Genomic DNA, 18,413 nt, shown 5'->3' with positions numbered 1-18,413 from the left:
TGTACAAAGTTTAATCAATGCTGGAAGAAAAGAGTTTTTGGAGTTTTTTGTTTGGGTTTGTTGGGGTTTTTTTTTTAAGGAATCCAGAATGCTTATTAATACCTTTCATCTGTTTATTTTGCCACAGAGTTCCAGGGGAATTCGTTAACTTTGCTTCAGCAAAATCTAATTATTTCTGTCATAAATATTCAGGATCCAGGTGCACTAGCACTGATTAGCTGGAGTAGAAAAAACAGCACTTTTGCAAAGGGCATTCATTTACTGCTTGTGCCATGTGCATTTTTTGTTTTAAAAAACTATCTGCAGTCTTGTTCTCACTGTGGATTACTGCTACCCACTTGAACACATTTACTTCATTTGCAAGCCAACTGTGCATAGGAGACAGATGACTGACAATACCCTCTGTCTACTTCTCAGTTTGAGTATCAGATTGAATATACCGGCAAATGTCTTCCCACTGTTTCAGGTTCACAGATCTTGTGAGTGAGTACTTGAGGATATTTCAGAGTGTAGAACCTAGTATCATCCTTATTTGTGAATTTGGCACTATTTAGTTCTTCATGATGCAGTTTTGCACACAGTTTTAATGAATTTTGATACCTTTGTTGTCAGAAGCAAAGGTTGTCCTGAGGTAGCTCAGACTCAGGAATGTCTCTCTATACAGAGATGTCTTTGAATGACAGGTGTCATTAACACTAATGAACACCTGTGCTTCAGATTCTTAGACCATAAACATCACAAGTCAAAATCTGTAAATGAAGTACCCAACATTTTTTATAAACTTGGAAGAGACAACATAAATTGTTTAACACATAATTTCTTTTCACTTGATTATCAAGTGTTGTGAATGATAGCAGCCATAAGAAAGAAATTCATTCACTCAGTCTGGTGTAAATCAGACAATATATAAATATATGTATGCCTGCATTTAGGCATATATAGTATATATTTTTATATGTATATATAAGTGTATTCTGATATCAGATGTGTTTCTGGTAACTGTGTGAGTTGTGGAATTATTTTGATGAAAAGTCTTTTTTACTATTTTAGTCTAGTTGTAGCTGAGAAGTCAGCACAGATTGGAACAATCAAACTGGCTTTAGTCCTGGACATGCACAGCAGAAATGTAAATTAGATTCTCATTATAGCACACTCTAAAAACTCATGCAAGGAAAAATGGATTCTCTGTGTGAAACTGAGTTCTAATTATAGCTGTATATGGCTATCAGAAAGCATCTTATTTGTAAGATCAGCTGGAGCAGCTCACATTTCAGAGCTGTGATCTCAGATTCTCTGAAAACTAAGCAGATGTCTTTCTTTGGTTCTATGTTGTTTATGGTTTCAAAGTTTTCACATATTCCTGTAGCATATATAGTTCTTGCAGTTGCAAAGAGGACTTTGGACCTGCAAACACACAGAACTAAAGCCATGACATCTGTCAGGACATCTGAGTTGCTGCAGGTGTGAGATGAATGTTCTCAGCGCTTACTACATTACCATGTTAGCTGCTTTGCTACTGATCCAGGACCACAAGTAAGGAAAAGGAGGATCATATTATCAAGATCAAGCACCAAATTAGTTGGTCTCATGAGGGGGTGGATTTGGAAGATAAGTGTTCAGTGCACTCAAAAAGAAGCTGTAACCAGCAGTGAACTTTCCTTTGTCTATTGAGTGCAGGATGTCTACAAGTTCTTATTAATTTGGACCCGAAGCCAGAACAAATTGAGATATTCCAAGCCTCTTTGTGGTCTATCAAAAACATATTAGATTTTTAATTTTGAAGGGCAGAACTTACCAGGAAAATGTAATTATCCTTTTTTCTTTCAATTTGAACACACGGATACTGGAATTTAAGCAGACAGTAGGTCCCAGATTCAGCCAGCCTAAACTGCTGAACTGAAATTTCTGCATTTGGTGTTTCCTACTGGATAGCTGCCTGTGAAGACCTGCAGCTTGGCCAGTCATGTACATTAGATTCATGGTCCTGGAGGAATTAAATTACTTTAAACCTTGGTGAGCTGTGCCACCTGGGACATATTTCACTTCTCTGAGTAAAACTATAAATTAAAGTGCAGAGGGACATATTGCTGTGGTAAATCTAAGGATCTAAATAGATTCAATATTTTTACTTTCACAAGCCTACATAAGTAAATCATGAGATGTTATTTACTAGATGAAAAAGCTGTTATAGTATAGTTGATACTCCTATTTCACTTGCACTGTCATTTTTTCTTTCTAATACTGATTTTATGAATTACTTAAAATTGATCAAATTAATGGTACTACAAAGAAAAAAGAAATTGTTTTTCTTAGCAACCTACATTCTAAACGTGTCTGAAAACATCATATGTAAACCAGAATTTATTATACCTAATGGTAGATATTAAGTATGCTCTGGTGTTGCCATTTATATATTGGCATCTAACCATAGGCATGAGGTAACAGAAGTGTGAGAAACATGGGGGAATAACCCAATTCTATATAAAATAATTATAGCAGCAACTGGAAAATGACTCAGGTGATCACAGGAGTCAAGTCTTTTTTGTCCTTTTCCAAGTTTTAAATAACTGCCCTATAGAGGAAGGAAGAGATTCCAATTTGATCAGTGGTAGAAATGAAAGTTGGTGGTTAAAATAGAGTCATAGGAACACATGTTTGTTGTAAGCTGAAGTGTAGAGAGTCGTGGCATGGCATGTCAGCCTCATTTCACAAGCCTTCTCATTTCACTTTTTAGTTTATTTTTTATTTAGTCAACCTTTTTATTTGAAAGCAAGGTCTTGTAATCTGCATGCATGCAGAGACTGGTAACTGGTAGTCCTGAAATGCAGTTAAAGTAAGTTTGTGAGATCACAGTAACCTTTAATTGTAGCTAGTGCCTCCTGTCACTGGAACTCAATCTGGCCAGTCTTCTTCATGTGAGCTTCACATCTCGAGTGACAAACAGTACTTTTTGTTACAAGGGAGAAAAACAAGTAGTCTGTCCTCTGGGTTTGAAACTATTATTTTGGGCTTTTTGGCTGGATCACCTGTATGTAACTCCTCACTGTAGGCTAGAAATCAGTCTCAAGTGAGTTTATATCTCTGATCTCTTTGTAGAAGATCATCTCTGTTTTCTTTGTTCTGTACAAAATGCAGTTCTTTAAATCATTTTCTCTGCCCACCATCTGTTTTCCCTCCCTCTTGAATCACTGCACATAATGTCTCCATGTCTTTTGCTAACAATTTCAAGCTGCTTTTACAGTCAAGTTAAGTGTAGTATTTTTGTATTGCTCCTTCAGCCACATTCCCCCTGTGGACTTCATTATGTATTGGTGTGATTCTTTCAGTACAGCCTGCTGAACAGAACCACTGTTTTGTCCCCTTTTAAATTCATTGGGAACAATGCTGATGCTCTGTATTCTAGACTAGAGAAAATTATTATTATCATTGTGCAATAATTCCAGCAAATACCTTTTGCTTTGTAGATATCATGCCATATGCTCATCAGTGACATAATTTTTTGCATTTCTTCTTTGTCTTTTGTATTTCTTACACTACAGAAATGCTCTTGCAATTGGCCTAAATAATCCCAGAAGTGACTAATGCTCATTTCTCACTGCCAGAAATGGAATTCACTCCTACTATTATACTAAAGCTTGAATTTCATACTCTGAATGTTAACAAGGCAAAGGAAAATAAAACCCTTTTCTGTATCAGACAGGCTCTGGCAGAATATATTACCTTTGTCCTTCATTTTTTCTTTTGTGGGTGTGTTTTTTTCCTTTAAATTAACTGTTCTCTTTGCATATGCATTTTAACTTAATTGTCTATGATATATTGTTTTGTGGGGTTTTTTTTCCCATTTGGCTAGTCTTCAAATTTGTGCTTGGCACTCACCCAACATTTTTTCCTGAATATCATGTGAATTCCATGAAAATTCCTGAAGTTTAGTCACTTTGGGGATTATTTTATTTATTGTTCTTCTGGACTAAATCTTGAGAAAGAGTACCTATTTAATTGTTAAAATACCTTCCAATCTCATGTCCTGTCTTATACTAAATTATATAGATTCTACAGCCTGGCCATAACTGTTCTTTGTAGGAACGGTGCTTCTGAAAGGCTGAAAAATTAAGTAAAACTCTACCAAAAAAACCCAGTAAAAAAAGCACTGGAATTAATTTGAAAAGAAAGGAAAATTTTTCTTTGAGCCTAGGCCTCTTTCTCAGCAATTGGCAAATGCTTTTATATGATACTACTGGAATGTGCCAGCTGAATTTTACATTGTATCAAGGCAGGAATGAAAAAGCTTAATTTGCCAGAGGTAGACGAATGAGAGTGGGTCTGTATAAAATCTGTAGCTTACTAACAGCCCATTCCCATGGTTTTTAGAGTGATGCTTTTGCCAGCACTGCTGCACAGTGTGGGGCATGGTTACAGATGAGAGAGCACAGTGCTCTGCTCTCCAGGACAAAGTTTTCTGCCTGCCCCTCTTCCTTCCTTTTTCCCAGCTGGCACTTGCACACGATGGGAGCTGCTGCCAGCTGACAATTACACATTTACCATTTGTGAGCAGTGCTGGGAAACATATTGAAGAACTGAGAGGTTAATTATAATTAGAGGTGTGGTGATTGAGAAGACAAAGAGCCTGGGTGGATTGACTACAAGCTTTAAGTGTCATAACCAATTCACCTCCAGGCTTCCATCACCTCAGGATCCATCAGCCATCTTTTATGTTCTTCTGTATGTAGTAGTCATGTTGCAAACGTGGCACATTTAAAAGAATTAAGTAAAAATTGGCAAGCCTGATGGCAAATGAGATCAAGCAACAGTGCAAAAAGAGGAGAATTGCAAAAGTAATAATTTTGTAAAGAAATATGCTACTGAACATATTTCCTGGTGCACTGTGTTCAATGGTTAGAAAACACAGAATTTGAATCTGACCAAATACTACATGTGGGTATATCTGTACAAACTGCTGTTAGTAAGAAACAGGTACATCTGATAAATATAAGCATTAATCAGTCACTTGAAAGGATTTAGAAATTAGGATACCAAGGAAATTAGGGGAAACTTCCAGAGCAAACTTGATTGTTATATGCAATCATGTGAACAGGAAGACTTTTACCAGATGCTTTAATCTAGCAGGCAACTCTTTAATGAGAGCAGGAACTGGAAATCTGGGATGGAAAAAATGCTCTACAAGATAAGATTGAGCTATTATTGAATTTGCTTAGTAATTCAGAAGCTTTCCATCATCTGGAGTCTTTCAAAGAAGATGAGACAATTTCCTTCATCCCCAAGTGCTCAGGCCTGAGAAGGGAGAAGTTAGGGGTAATGCTGTGGCATCTGTTTGCAGGAGTACAAAGCTGATTATTGCTAACAGTTTTTTCTGTCTTTAATATTGTGACAAATATCAGTTGTATGGTTGGTTGGGCTGCTAATTAGACATCTTCCGTGTAAGACCAAAATCCAGGACAATATGGCTTTGAGAAAATACAATTTAATGAAACAAAACAAAGTCATATTTCAAATACAAGCCACTTGTTTTCTTGGCACAGCAAAAATGGTTGGTTATTGAAACAAACACCTGTTCCTATGTGTAAATTAGGAAGGAAGTTTATACATCCTGTCTGCAATCTCAGACTCTGCACCATCCTAAATTTAGAGACTCCTTTTCTTTCCTCTTGCTACTTCCAAGTGGCACAGAGAAACAAAATCTAATCCCCTTGCATTACCATAATGTATATGGTTACATGTTAGATTTCCTATGGACAGCTCTGGCTTTGGTATTTCTTAGTGTGGTTGCTGTGACTTAGAGATCTAGATGGCTTTTTTTTTTCCCCTAGTGCTTTCTCAGTTATTTTGTTTAGGTGGCTTTAGCAAGAAATATAACTATTCTTTATTACTTAAATAATATGTTACTTATTATTTTGCTTGGTGAAAGAAATCATATATAAGCACAATGTAGCTACAAAAACATCAGATGGGGGAACAGTACAGATTGAATTGAGTACTACTGGAACAGCATTAAGAAGAAATATTTGATGCAAATGTGGGTATAAAAAATATTTTGTAAAACATTGTAATAATCAGAATACATTATCAGAAGAACTGATGGAATTTGCCTAATTTAGGTATTTTTAAAAATACTCAGAAACTACAGTTTTCTAGACATGGTACTCTTATTATTTCATCTGTTCTAGGGGCCCAAATAAGCCATTTCCTCTGTGCATATAACTCTGAACTTTTTCCAGCTGGCCATATGGACAAAGCTGGCCTGTTAGAAGAAGAAAATAATTTAAGTGGATAGATTAATTCTGTGCAGCCCCTCTTGCCTTGATAACACACTTTTGCTCATTTTATTTTCTTCTGTAGATAAAGCCATTAGAATTCTGACATTTGTCTTTACTGAGACTAGATTTTTACCTCTGATGTTTCATGGTCCTTTGGGAAGCACTTTTAATGTTCTTAATAGAAAAAATATTTTTAGCAGGATAGAAAAGTCAGTGGCAAAGTGAGGCATTTTCAGTTAAAACTATTTCATACATTTGAGGAGCATCCTTTTTGTATCTGCCCTGTTATGGCATTAGAACTATTAAAATCTAATTTTTCATTAGTCTTAGGCAAGCAGAGACATTGAGTTATATGTCCATTTGTAACAAGCTTTACTGGAGATAAGGCATGAGCAAAGAACTGAGGTATGAGCACAGAAGTGGAGAATTTCAGAATGCTGGAGAGAGAAGCTCTTCTTTTCACAGATGTGGGCATTTTGCATATCTGTGAAAAGTACTGTTGTCTGACTGGAATGGCATCAGTAAGACACTGTACCTTACAATGGGCAGCTCCTTGCATTCCGGTGCTTCGTGTCCTTCACACCAGATTTTGATTTTGATATTTTGATATTGATTTGATATTTTAATATCTGATGTCTAGTTTTCCACTGTCTAAAAGGGCCCTGAATGTGTAATATTAACAAAAGCTGATCTTGGGAATGTCCTGTGAAAGTAAAGCTGCCGGTACATACATAGTTCAGTTTGTTTTCAAATATATGTGTATCACTTAGCTGTTTCATATTTTAACAAGTAAAATTAATTGAAACCTGCATGATCTTAGAATGTGCATGTGTTACTTATTTAACAGGTAAGATTTTACTGTATTAGTTAATTGCTACTTTTTGATGCAAAGTGGTTTTACTCTTTATTTTTTCTTTCCTACTATCTCTGATGGTGAAGGATATTCAGAAATCCTTTTTGCAACTTCCCCAGTCATGCACACTGTCCGTCCAACATTCTATAAGGGTATTGTCTTCCTTTTTTATCACTATCAATGCAATAGAGCCAAAATCCTATAAGGGCTTGCACTTGGGGCATTTGCAGTCCATTCAGTTCCACATGCCATAAAGGGAGAAGCGTACCACCTTCGTAGCTCCCTTCTGTCCTACCGTTTCCCATTACTCTGACAATGATCTCACTTTTCAGATGTCTTCATTTTACTTCCAGATGAATAGAAATAATGTTTTTCAGAATTTTGGCAGTTAGGTACTTTTTAAGTATTTAGCAGTTTTTGTGGTACAGAGCATGCTTAGTAAAGTACATAGATTTTACTTTATAATTTCTTAGTGTAGTAACTGCCTAGGATTAAATTTCAAAATACAATACTTCAGTCACCAATTTCCAGTAGTGGAACCAATGAAAAATGTGCTATACTTTCCCTCTATATGTTCTAAGTTAACATAGTAACTTCTTTTAATAATTTTTTTTTTAAATGTGTGAAGTCACAACTGCATATTCTGCTTTGTTTTTCTATTGTGTATTTAGTTCAACCACTTTATCCAAGGATCAGAAATGTTACAACAGCTGCTGCTGAGACCTATGCCAATATAAGTTGGGAGTATGAGGGACCAGATCATGCGAACTTTTATGTTGAATATGGTGTAGCAGGCAGTAAGAAGTCATTTCATTAAATTCTGCTAAAGTTTTGAGATGTGTTTTTGAAAATTTTGATAGTAAATGGGGCCTTTAATTGACCCAGTGTTAATGATAGCTCTTAAATGTCTTAAATTATTTTTTAATTTGATCAGGAAGATTAAATAATTTTCATTTTAATACACACCAATGTTTAACAGGTTTTTGATGAATAGATAGAATATGAACCTTTGTTCCTTTGTATTATTTTATAAATTCTTTTGAATGTGGGCTAATAAAAATGTAGTTTGCATGAAGTTGTTTATCATGAAGTGATTATATGTGTAAAAATATGATTACTTGCATTAAGATAGAATATAAGGATTTTCCTAAATTATGCCAAATTCAGAAAAGAAAAAATATTAAATAAGATATCCTTTATTAAATTAAACGTTAAAATAAGTTATAAATCAATTTATGTACTCTTATTGTCTAAAACCAGGTTTAGAACTTTGATAATACTGGTAATAATCAAAACAAAGTTAGCTAATAAAAGCAAAATACTTCTTTTCAAATACCCCATCCTTCTAAAGTTACGACTAAAGGTGACTAATCTGAAAATTGGAATAGAAATGCCTTTTTCTGGATATTGACCAAAGATGTAGCTGAGACTGTTCAAGAAAAAGGATACAAGAGAGACTCAGATTTTGAAGATTTTGAAGTGGAACTTCTTGACCAAAATAAATATTGACTGAAATTGCAAAAGTGTCATTTAATTAAATGACTATAATCAATTTTAATGTATCTCATAATTACAAGTTCAATAAGCATTTTTGAAATAAATTAAATTTGTATTTCTTTAGTACAATGGAACAAATGTTTAAAATAGTTTCATAATTACTGTACAGCGTATTCTTCAATATGTTGCATGCAATTTATTACTCATAATTTTATATAATTTTAATATTTTTGAGAGAACAGCTATTTTTCTCAGATGATCCATAGTTTAGTCAAGTAACTGTCAGTAGTATTTTGTCTAGAAATTTTCAGTAATACAGAGAAAATTAAAACTCCAATATGTTGTTTTCCTAAAATTTTTATAGGCAAAGAAGATTGGAAAAAAGAAATTGTAAATGGTTCTCGAAGCTTCTTTGTCTTAAAGGGTTTAACACCAGGAACAGCATATAAAGTCCGGGTTGGTGCTGAGGGCCTGTCTGGTTTTAGGAGTTCAGAGGATGTGTTTGAGACAGGTCCAGGTGAGGCACACTGTACCAATTCTGTATCATAGTCAGAATCGTGGTAGACCAACTGCTGAAATGCTGAACTGCTTCTAGCCAAGAGATGTTGCAGCTAGAATCTTTGCATGTTTCTTTTATAGAGCAATGTTATCTTATAAACTCCTAATTTATGCCAGTACATTTATATGTAGATTATGAATGCTTCCATCCTTTCGATTCACGCTACTTGACTGATGTTTGTACTAGGGGCAAGATATGCCCTGCTCACGCTCCATCTGTGTGCTGTGTACTGAAGATGACCTATTTCTTATATTTCCAATTAGATGGCTGTATTTAAATAACATCTCTACTTATAGAGCTAAAATATTTGCATAATCAGAAAGTGCAGATTCAATTTGATGCCTCATGTAATCTATTTATACCAGTGTTAAGACATTCCTACTTGTAAATCTCTCTTTTCCTCCCATATACTTGTTTTATAAGGATTTTGATGTCACGCATATGTCTTGGGAATCAGTAAGGCTGTTTAAGTTCAGACTGCAGTCCTATTTCTTCATAAGCAAATCAGCAATGCCTGCCCATTCCACTCAGGGAAAAGGTTCTACTGGAAGGTTTTTTGATGTTATGTTGAATATGTCGCCATCGCATGCCATGCCATCATCATATTCTTGGTCAGCTGTTGTTATTTTTGTCTTTGCTAGCCACTTCTGCTCATTCCAAGTATTTTATACAGCAGTAGCCCCATCAACTCCAGAATGTCATGTTGTAAGAAAGTAATTTAAATATGAAAATACACTTGAACATTATATTATAATTATCAGGCAACAACATAGGTAATGGGTATGCCAGTTTGAAAGTGAGCACCTTCTAAAATCATCATTTTTTTTGCTTTCTTTTGTTCCATTTCTGTTCACAGTTTATGATGTTGCAGGAAGGTTTGAAAGCATGGTGCTCAATAACAGTGCCAGGCAAATATATATGGGCTGAACACAGAACCAGAAACAGCTAGTGGTAGAAAAGCCTCCCTGTGAAATGTTGTGCAAATACACATCTGAAGCCTGAAGGAGCAGTAAACAAGGATCAGGGCTGTAATGTTATTCAAAACAAGCTGCATGGAAACCTTCCCAAAAGCATCTTTCTGCATAAAAATTTTGTGTCACACTGTCTTCAGCCTAGGTCAAAGCTTTTAAACACTGCAAAAAGATGGAGTGGCAAACACTGGACTATGCCCTTAATTAAGAATGAAACTTTGATACTTCATATATAGACTTTTCCCACATATTTTTTTTTTCTTTGACAAGCATTCCTATAGAGCATCTTCAAAGTGTGTGGGTTTATTTTCTTGGGCATTACCAGTACAGGATTCTGCATTGACTCCAGCATTAGTGGTTCACCAAGATGCAAGGTTTTTCTGCCTGAAGCAAATAATTTGCTTAGCATAGACAGGAAGTGTGCCATTTTAAAAGATGCACAGAGATCTAGAAATCCTTTCTTACTGGAAATGCAGTAAGTTAATACAGGAAACTGCATAAGTGAGTTTTTACCTTCCCATCTATCTTGCATATTTTTATGCATGAGTTGTTTGGATTGATGCTCTTTCTTACTACATTTGAATGTGAATTGTGCTTTTGCATTTTGTTACAGTATGTACTATACAACATTAATGCCTTATTATGAATGCAGATGCACAAAACTCAAAATAATTTTTACCTTAATATGAAAACAAAGTTTTATTTACATTTGTAGTTCAGAGGAAGATTTCCTTTGTGATTTTTTTAATTGCCACTTTTTAATACTTATATATATATATTTATGTATATTTATATATGGCTAAAGAGTATAAACATTAAGGTATATAAACTATATATTTATATGAGATGTAGAGACTTTTATGCAAAAATAGTTTAAATTATTTGCATATAAGAGTCAGTTTCTAAAATATCAGAAAACATAAACAAGGCTGAGAAATCTCCTGATTGTATCTCCACAATAACTAGGCACATTAACTCATTGAACTATTTAAATGAAAATCAAGTCATAGCTTTGCACAGTAAGACCAAAAATAAGCATTTAAAGAAAGAGTTAATTTTAGCATAGTACTTCTAAAGTGGAATACACCCTGTTCTTCTGTATGGAAAGGACTAGAGATACTCTATGTAGACATCAAAAGTACTTAGTGTGTTCATAGAATCCCTCAGGAATGTGGGGCCATTGGCAGCTGCTTTTCCAAGTTACCTGTCTCACACTCCTTAACTAGAAAATGACATTGAGACATCGGCTTGAATTCTGTCTGTTGAGCAGCTCTTCATAGACTTTCTTACTCTTGGGTTTTGGGTCTGGAGAAGAAGCTGAAGAATGAATAAGATAGATTTGGATGGATGTTCATCTTCCTCTACTTCATATTTTCTTCTGTTTGGAGCATATATCCCTAACTCTGCTCACTCTTCCCACTTTCTCCCAGCAGCAAATCCTAAGTCAAGCTGCCTGTAGTGTGTTTCCACCAGTGGAGTAGAAAATAAGCTTCACCAGAATAATCCTCCTACTGTGTTGGAGACCAGTAGATCCAGATCCTAGACCACATAGTTCCTGTCCTTATTGCTGCCTGTAGTATTTTCTTAGTAGCTTGCTTATTATTTATGTTATCTTCCAGCTAGGGTCAGCATTTGGAGAGAAATAGTGCCAAGGGAAGGCTTCCCAGTTGCATCGTGTTAAGCCCTCACTAATGCTAAATCATGGCAATCATGATAAATTAATTGTAGGATGAGGTATGGGTTTGAGGGAAGAAAGAAAACATGATGCTTAATAAGGTTTTAAAGGATGCTTCATTGTTGATTTTTAGTTGAAATGGAATGTTAAGGCCCTTGAATGACCCATCTGTTTCCCCATTTCAGAATGATGGGAATGCATTAGCTAATCAGCACTGGCTTTTTATTCATTTTGAGAATGCAATTGACATGTTTGTGTGAATTATATATAATTTGCAATGTCATTTCAGTAGTTTAATTAATTCAAAATGGTTGAGAATGGTTTTGAGGTCTGTGGAAGGCAATGTAGTATGTGCATAGATTTTGCAGAGTAGTTGCTAAGCTTAAATGTTAGCACACTTCTTATATACTGAAAAGTAACTTCTATGCATAGGTACTTGGAAATATTCTGAATAATGAAAATACTCACAAAATACAGAATCACTGTTTTTCTTAATGCTATCTATTTTTCACAGTGAATGTTATTCTTTAATGAATATTATATTGGCTATTATTTATCTGAAATAACATTTAAATACAGAGAAACATAATTTTTCTTCTTTTATCTCTAGCAATGGCAAGTCGGCAAGTAGACATCGCTACTCAAGGATGGTTCATTGGTCTTATGTGTGCTGTTGCTCTTCTGATCTTGATTTTACTGATTGTTTGCTTCATAAGGAGGAATAAGGGTGGCAAGTATCCAGGTATGCTATTTAACCAGGATAGTGAAATTCATCTCTTGGTAACCCATAAAGACAGATCTCAGGCTTACCAGAAAATTACATTTGCTGCTGGTTTACATTTACACATACATTTACATATGCACTGTATATATGGCAAATCAGTTTTACCATTTGGTGGGCTTGACAGGAGCTATCTATTTCTATCTATTGATAGAAAACCTGCATCTATTTCAGCATAAGTGAAGGACCCTCTTCATTCCCGGAGGGTCATGTCAGTGTGTGACCTCTCCAGAGAGGTTTGAGCTTTGTTTGGAACATCACCACTGGTGCACATTCCGCTTTCTGAAGTCCAGTGCAGATGGATTTAATCCACCAACATGAGTTGAGTTAGAATTTATTTGTTCAGAAAATCCTAATCATAGCCACTGGTTACTTTAAAGTATGGGGAATGCATGTCATAGGATAAATGTCTTCATATATTACATTGTTTCCAATACCTTGAGTTTTTTCCCAGAATCTGTGTCATCTTCAGCCTTTGCAGTTTTGCAGCTAAATTTAAAGCTACCATCCTTCAGTTAGGCTGGGTTTTTTTTCCTATGTCTGAGGTGTAGAATAAGCATTTTTTATAGTAGGTCTAGGAATGGCCAAGTATGTTTTATAATTTTTAATTAAAAGTTGGAAAAACAATGTATATCTTTTATCAAATCATGTATCCCTCCTGGTGTACATGTTACAAAAGCCATGTGTGTGTGTATGTATGTATGTATGTGGACATATAGGTATCATATATATATTGCCCTGGTCTTACATTTCTTTCTGTGGTGTAGCTCCATAGACCAAAGCTCTCTTGAAAAGGATAGCGAGAACTAGTTTGCCAGATAGGATTTCAGAGCAGCTGTTGAGGTATGAGTGGCTATGATTGAACTTCAAGTGAGCATCAAAGGATAATCTGATTTTTCATTCTCCTGTTCTAGCTACAATAGAAAGTACACTTGCTAAGTTTAATGTAAAATCTTGATTTCATGAAAAAAATTATTTTCTCCTAAGGTTTGGAAATAAATATCCAGAATCTAAAATGCTTACTTAAAGTCAACTCAAACTTCTTGGAGTTCATACTGTTAATTTGAGCATGAAAAAGATGTATGCAAATAGAGAAGTACAAAAGAAAAATACACACTTTGTTTTATTTTCTCCTGTTTGTTTTGACCAGTGCACTTCTTAAAATTTAGAAGAAAATAAAGAACTTTAGCTCTTCATAGGGAAATCTGCTGGAATAGAATAGCAGAGTATTTTTCTGAGAAAATCTATTGAGTACAAGAATCCTACTTTGCCCAATCTAACTGTTAGATTGTTTTACAGAGAGAGCTAAGATTTGTAGTGACAGCAAAAATTAGGTAAGAGAAGTTTCTGTTCCAGCTGCCTATGCCTATGAAGAAAACAGATGATTAAGGAACACAGTGTTACAGAGTTATATGACAGGGTGAAGACACCATCTTAGGGTTATTTTCCAAATATTTGGATTTTTTTAAAGAGAAAATGACATAACAGAGGATATAGAAAAAGTGATTCAGGTGACTGAAACAAGTGAAGTGATGAAGCTGAAAAGAGTAGGGAGGACATGGAGTGAACTACCATCTAGGGGAGGGTAAAGCAGAGGTTTGGAGTGAAAGTGTAGAGGGCAGTTGGATGCTGAGGTTGTTATTAGTTTGTGGATCCTTGATATTCTGTCCTGTTTGCTGCTTCTGAAGCAAACAGTTGCAAGGTATATGATTTTCATGCACAGATACGTATGCATATACAAACACATATATAATGGTGGACCTGGACTGTTTATAAAATTTCCAGATTCAGTATATACTGGTGTTTATAGAAGTGATTTTGTATTACTTGGGTCATTGCAAATGTACTGTTCCACAGGTAGTGACAAATGGAGAGCACTAAATTACGAAATTATGAAAATTTAAGTTATGAACTCTTTTTCCTCACAGTTTTTGCATGTCATCTTGAGATTGCTTGTGGTTTGTATAAAGTAATCAATTACTTCAATATAAAATTCTAGCAGCCTGATATATCTCAAGGTGTTTATGCATTATTGTAATCATAGACTTAGTGAATACTGTCTGGAATTATTCCTATCCTCTTAAATAACAGCATATAAATTAATGATGTAGAAATTAAGTGTGGAAATTGCCAGAGTAAAAGACAAGAGATTGTGTATTGGATTATATAACTGTATCTGCTAGACAAGGAAAAGATTTGAATAGATGCCAGAAAAACAGAAATGAAAAGGCAAAGGGAAGAACCATAATATAATTCTTAAAGTCAGTATATTATTTAATCCTGTCAACAACCTTAATTTATAGGAATATATGTAATCTGTAAATATCTGACTCCTCAGGTGCTAGTGGGTTTCTGTGTCAATGTGCTACATTTATTGTTTTATAGGGACAAATTATATGCCTGGATTTATTCCCACCAGTGAACAAGGATTAAACCTAAAACCAGAATGTGCAAGAAATAAATTTGTGTAAAATTTAGGTTCCAGTGTATGTGACTTTATGTTGGGTTTGATTGTGTTGTAGAAAAGAAGAAGTTAACAAACCATGCCTAGTATTTTGAGAATTATTAATAATGGAAAAAAATATCTAAAGTTCTCTGGAGGCTTACCACATGAAATTAAAGCAGAAACCGACAATGAACAAAAGTGAATCTGATTCAGACCAAGAAGAATATAAAGAGGAAATAGAGAACATTGTTAAGTAGAACTAAATAATTCAAATTTGATTAAACAATAACTCTTTTAATAATCTAAATAAATATGTTATTTTAGTATGATTTTTAACAGTCTTCTCTCTTTAGCACTAGAAATAAAAGAAAGAAAAAGTTCTAATACGAAACGACATACAGTCATGGTTGAACAAAAATAAAATTCTATAACTAATTAACTGATCTTTTTCTTCAAAAAAAAAAAGTAATAGCCTAAGGCCCCATTTAAAAAAAAAAGTTTTTTTTCAAACCACATTCCTGCCAAATATGATCAGTTTGAGAAATTAAGGTCTTAGACTTTCTCATCTCGCAATTTCATGACAAAAATTACTATTTCAAATATTTTAGTGAAGGAAAAAGAGGATGCACATGCTGATCCAGAAATACAACCTATGAAGGAAGATGATGGAACGTTTGGTGAATACAGGTGAGCAGCTGATGTGGTTTGTCATGTTCACTGTTCATGTCATACATGTACTGTATATGTATCACACCTATTAATTTAAGACTAACTTTTTTTTTCCATGTCAAAGATTCTGTAGCCAGTGTTATTTAGAACAAAAATAGCATTTCAATCACACCATTAGAAAAAAAAAATATGTAAGCTTAGTATAAGCCATTTGGTAATGCAAGGTGAAACCCAGATTCAAACACAATTGTATATGTTTGACAGTCATAGTGTGGAATCTTTATTTCCAAAGCCATCTTTCAGATAGTTCAAATGCCAAATACAGTGACTTTTCAGTTAGGGTACTATGTTGAGCATTAGAGTTTTTGAAAATAAATTTCCAACTAAAGCCTAATAAAGACAATCTGGTGTTACTCTGACTGGAAAACAAATGTGTTTAAAGTAGCTGCCAGTACTAACATCTAATCCAGTAACAAAGTGAAGTTATACACTGAGGTGAAGGAGTGTCCCACAAGAAATCTCCCTTTCATGTATTTCAGTACAAGATACATAGCAAGCAGCTTCAAAGCATGCAACACAGCTCTTATTGCTGGCTGCCTTTATAGTCAATGCAGTCTAGTCAAATCTCACATTACCAAAAGCATGGCTTGGCAAGATTATTCATACAACAGTTATAAATATAGCTTATTAAGTAAGCAGTGTATTTGTTTTTTGATTAGTACAAAAAATAATATTATTTTCTAAAAAGGCCAATATGATTATATTTTACATGGGTGTTATAACAGATAGTACATTCCTGTGGAAAAGCAGGGTTTTTTTCAAGAATTATCTACTTTGTTGCCATAGCTTCTTCATAGAAGAAAGAGGTACATCTTGATCTGACAGGACTAGATGTACAGTTCTGAATGCTAAGGAGCAGTTTCTGTTTATTCTTCTTTGATTAAAAACAATATATTCCATTCTCAGGTTAAGGAGTTCAGAATAGTATTTTATTACAGCTTTAAGTGCATATGAATTATCTAAATTCAACTGATAAAAAGGGAAGTGTGAAGCAATCTTTGGAAGTAGAGTTTAAAAAGTACTGTATAAGCTTTCCCTGGAAGTCTAGTTTGAATACTCCTGTATTGCTCCACTGGTTGTTGATACTTGGAACTTTTAGCAGCAGAAACTGACCTTTGTACAGAATTGTACAAATGATATGACGTCAATACATGTTTTCTTAGGCCTGAAATAAGTATTCAAGCCTGCTTTCATGTGTGACCTGTAGCAAGATTTGAATTTATATCTCCATGTTTAGGTGGCTTGAGTTAATCTAAAGCGTGATCTAGTGCTTTATTAAATTATTTTATAATGCATTTATTCACTCATGTCCAGTGAATATGGCCAGATGAGCGCCAAGCTTTCACGCTTGTTCACATGAAAGAGTTCATTCTATGTATCCTGCGAAAACTCCTTTTTAAAATGTATTTCTGTGCAATTAGTATATATTGGGCTTTCCTCTTTTTTCCTTAGAGACAGGGCAGGAGCAGCAACCAGTCAGATTACAGAAGATATCATGTCATCCTCTCTGCAGCCCAGCATCACTGCAGTCACTCAGTTCCCAGTTTGTCTGCGTCACATGATGCGGTGCTTCTTTGAGGAAAAAGGGTATTAGGGTTTCCCTTGGAAAAAAATGTAATTTTTGAAAGATCTAGGAATTCGAGTATTTTGAACTTTTTTCATCACTTCAGGTCCATGTCTGCTTGGACAGGAAAGAAACTGGACAAGGAAAAGAAAAGAAAAGGTAGCTGTGCCAATTCTCCTGAAGCAGACCCTGTCTTTACCAAAGCAAAGTCTGTGAGATCTGACAGATCCAACTTCTTCAGAAGGTCAGGGGATCAATACTCCAGCACCAGATCAGAGACCTCCTACACCAGGAGGAGGGCTAGGCAGTCTTCAGAGCTTACAAGGGTTAGTTCTGTCTCTGCTTCCCTCTGCCAAGAGGAAAAGAGGCCAGACGAATGGAAGTACAGGCATGGCTCTAGACATCATGCTTCTGAGCAACAGATAATGGGGTTGGAGGAGGGCTCAGATTCTCAGGCAGGACAGCCATCCCCTTTCCAGCAACCCCTCGGCTGCAACTCAATTGGTGGCTTACTGGCAAGGCAACATTCTTCTCTCCAGCACTGGTGCAGCCAGACCCCAGACTGCAGCTCAGATTCAGAAGACACTCAGAGCTCCTGCCACACAAAGGCAAGACCTTCTACTCACTTCTCCGAATCTGAGAAGAATTCACTAATGAAATCTGTAATTTTGCCTGAGCTGGCCACTGTCTTAAAGGATGCTTTGACAGCAGCCAGACAAAGCATAACATCTGTGGCACAGGCTAGGTCCCATTCAGTAAAGCATCCCAGGGTACCAATTGCAGAAGTTCCACTGGTTCCTTTAGAAGCATCTGGGAGCAGTTCCCAGATTTCTGAGTCTGATCATATGGACTGCTTAAAAAATGAAACAGCTTCTGGGAAGGAGAAACCTGAGGCTAATAAGGCCTTGGAGGTTGAATCAGCCTCTGAAGATGGGAAGGTGGCCTCTGAATCCCCTACAGAAGATCTAGAAGGACCAGATCCTCTGCGTAAATTTGACATGAAGAATCAGAATTACCTGTTTGAACACATAAAGAGGGTGCTAATGCTAAAATCTTCCAAATCTGA

General features: G+C 35.4%; 1 protein-coding gene across 28 annotated transcripts in view; it reads left to right on the top strand.

The window, feature by feature from the left end:
* LOC131573314 (neuronal cell adhesion molecule-like) overlaps positions 1-18,413 on the top strand; it is a 67,217-nt gene that overhangs the window by 39,740 nt on the left and 9,064 nt on the right. For 17 of the 28 annotated variants that reach the window (XM_058827136.1, XM_058827156.1, XM_058827148.1 and 14 more), the window contains 2 exons: positions 12,438-12,569; positions 15,663-15,741. In XM_058827136.1, coding sequence (XP_058683119.1) covers positions 12,438-12,569; positions 15,663-15,741 — 211 coding nt within the window. Of the gene's footprint in view, positions 1-7,220; positions 7,278-7,796; positions 7,923-8,898; positions 8,908-8,986; positions 9,140-12,437; positions 12,570-15,662; positions 15,742-18,413 lie in introns of all 28 variants that reach the window. The other 11 variants (XM_058827135.1, XM_058827141.1, XM_058827139.1 and 8 more) reach the window with 4 other exon arrangements.

This window comes from Poecile atricapillus, chromosome Z (assembly GCF_030490865.1).
Source record: "Poecile atricapillus isolate bPoeAtr1 chromosome Z, bPoeAtr1.hap1, whole genome shotgun sequence".
NCBI lineage: Eukaryota > Metazoa > Chordata > Aves > Passeriformes > Paridae > Poecile > Poecile atricapillus.
The sequence above is the reverse complement of the archived record's forward strand: the minus strand, read 5'-3'. Positions and strand labels throughout refer to the sequence as shown.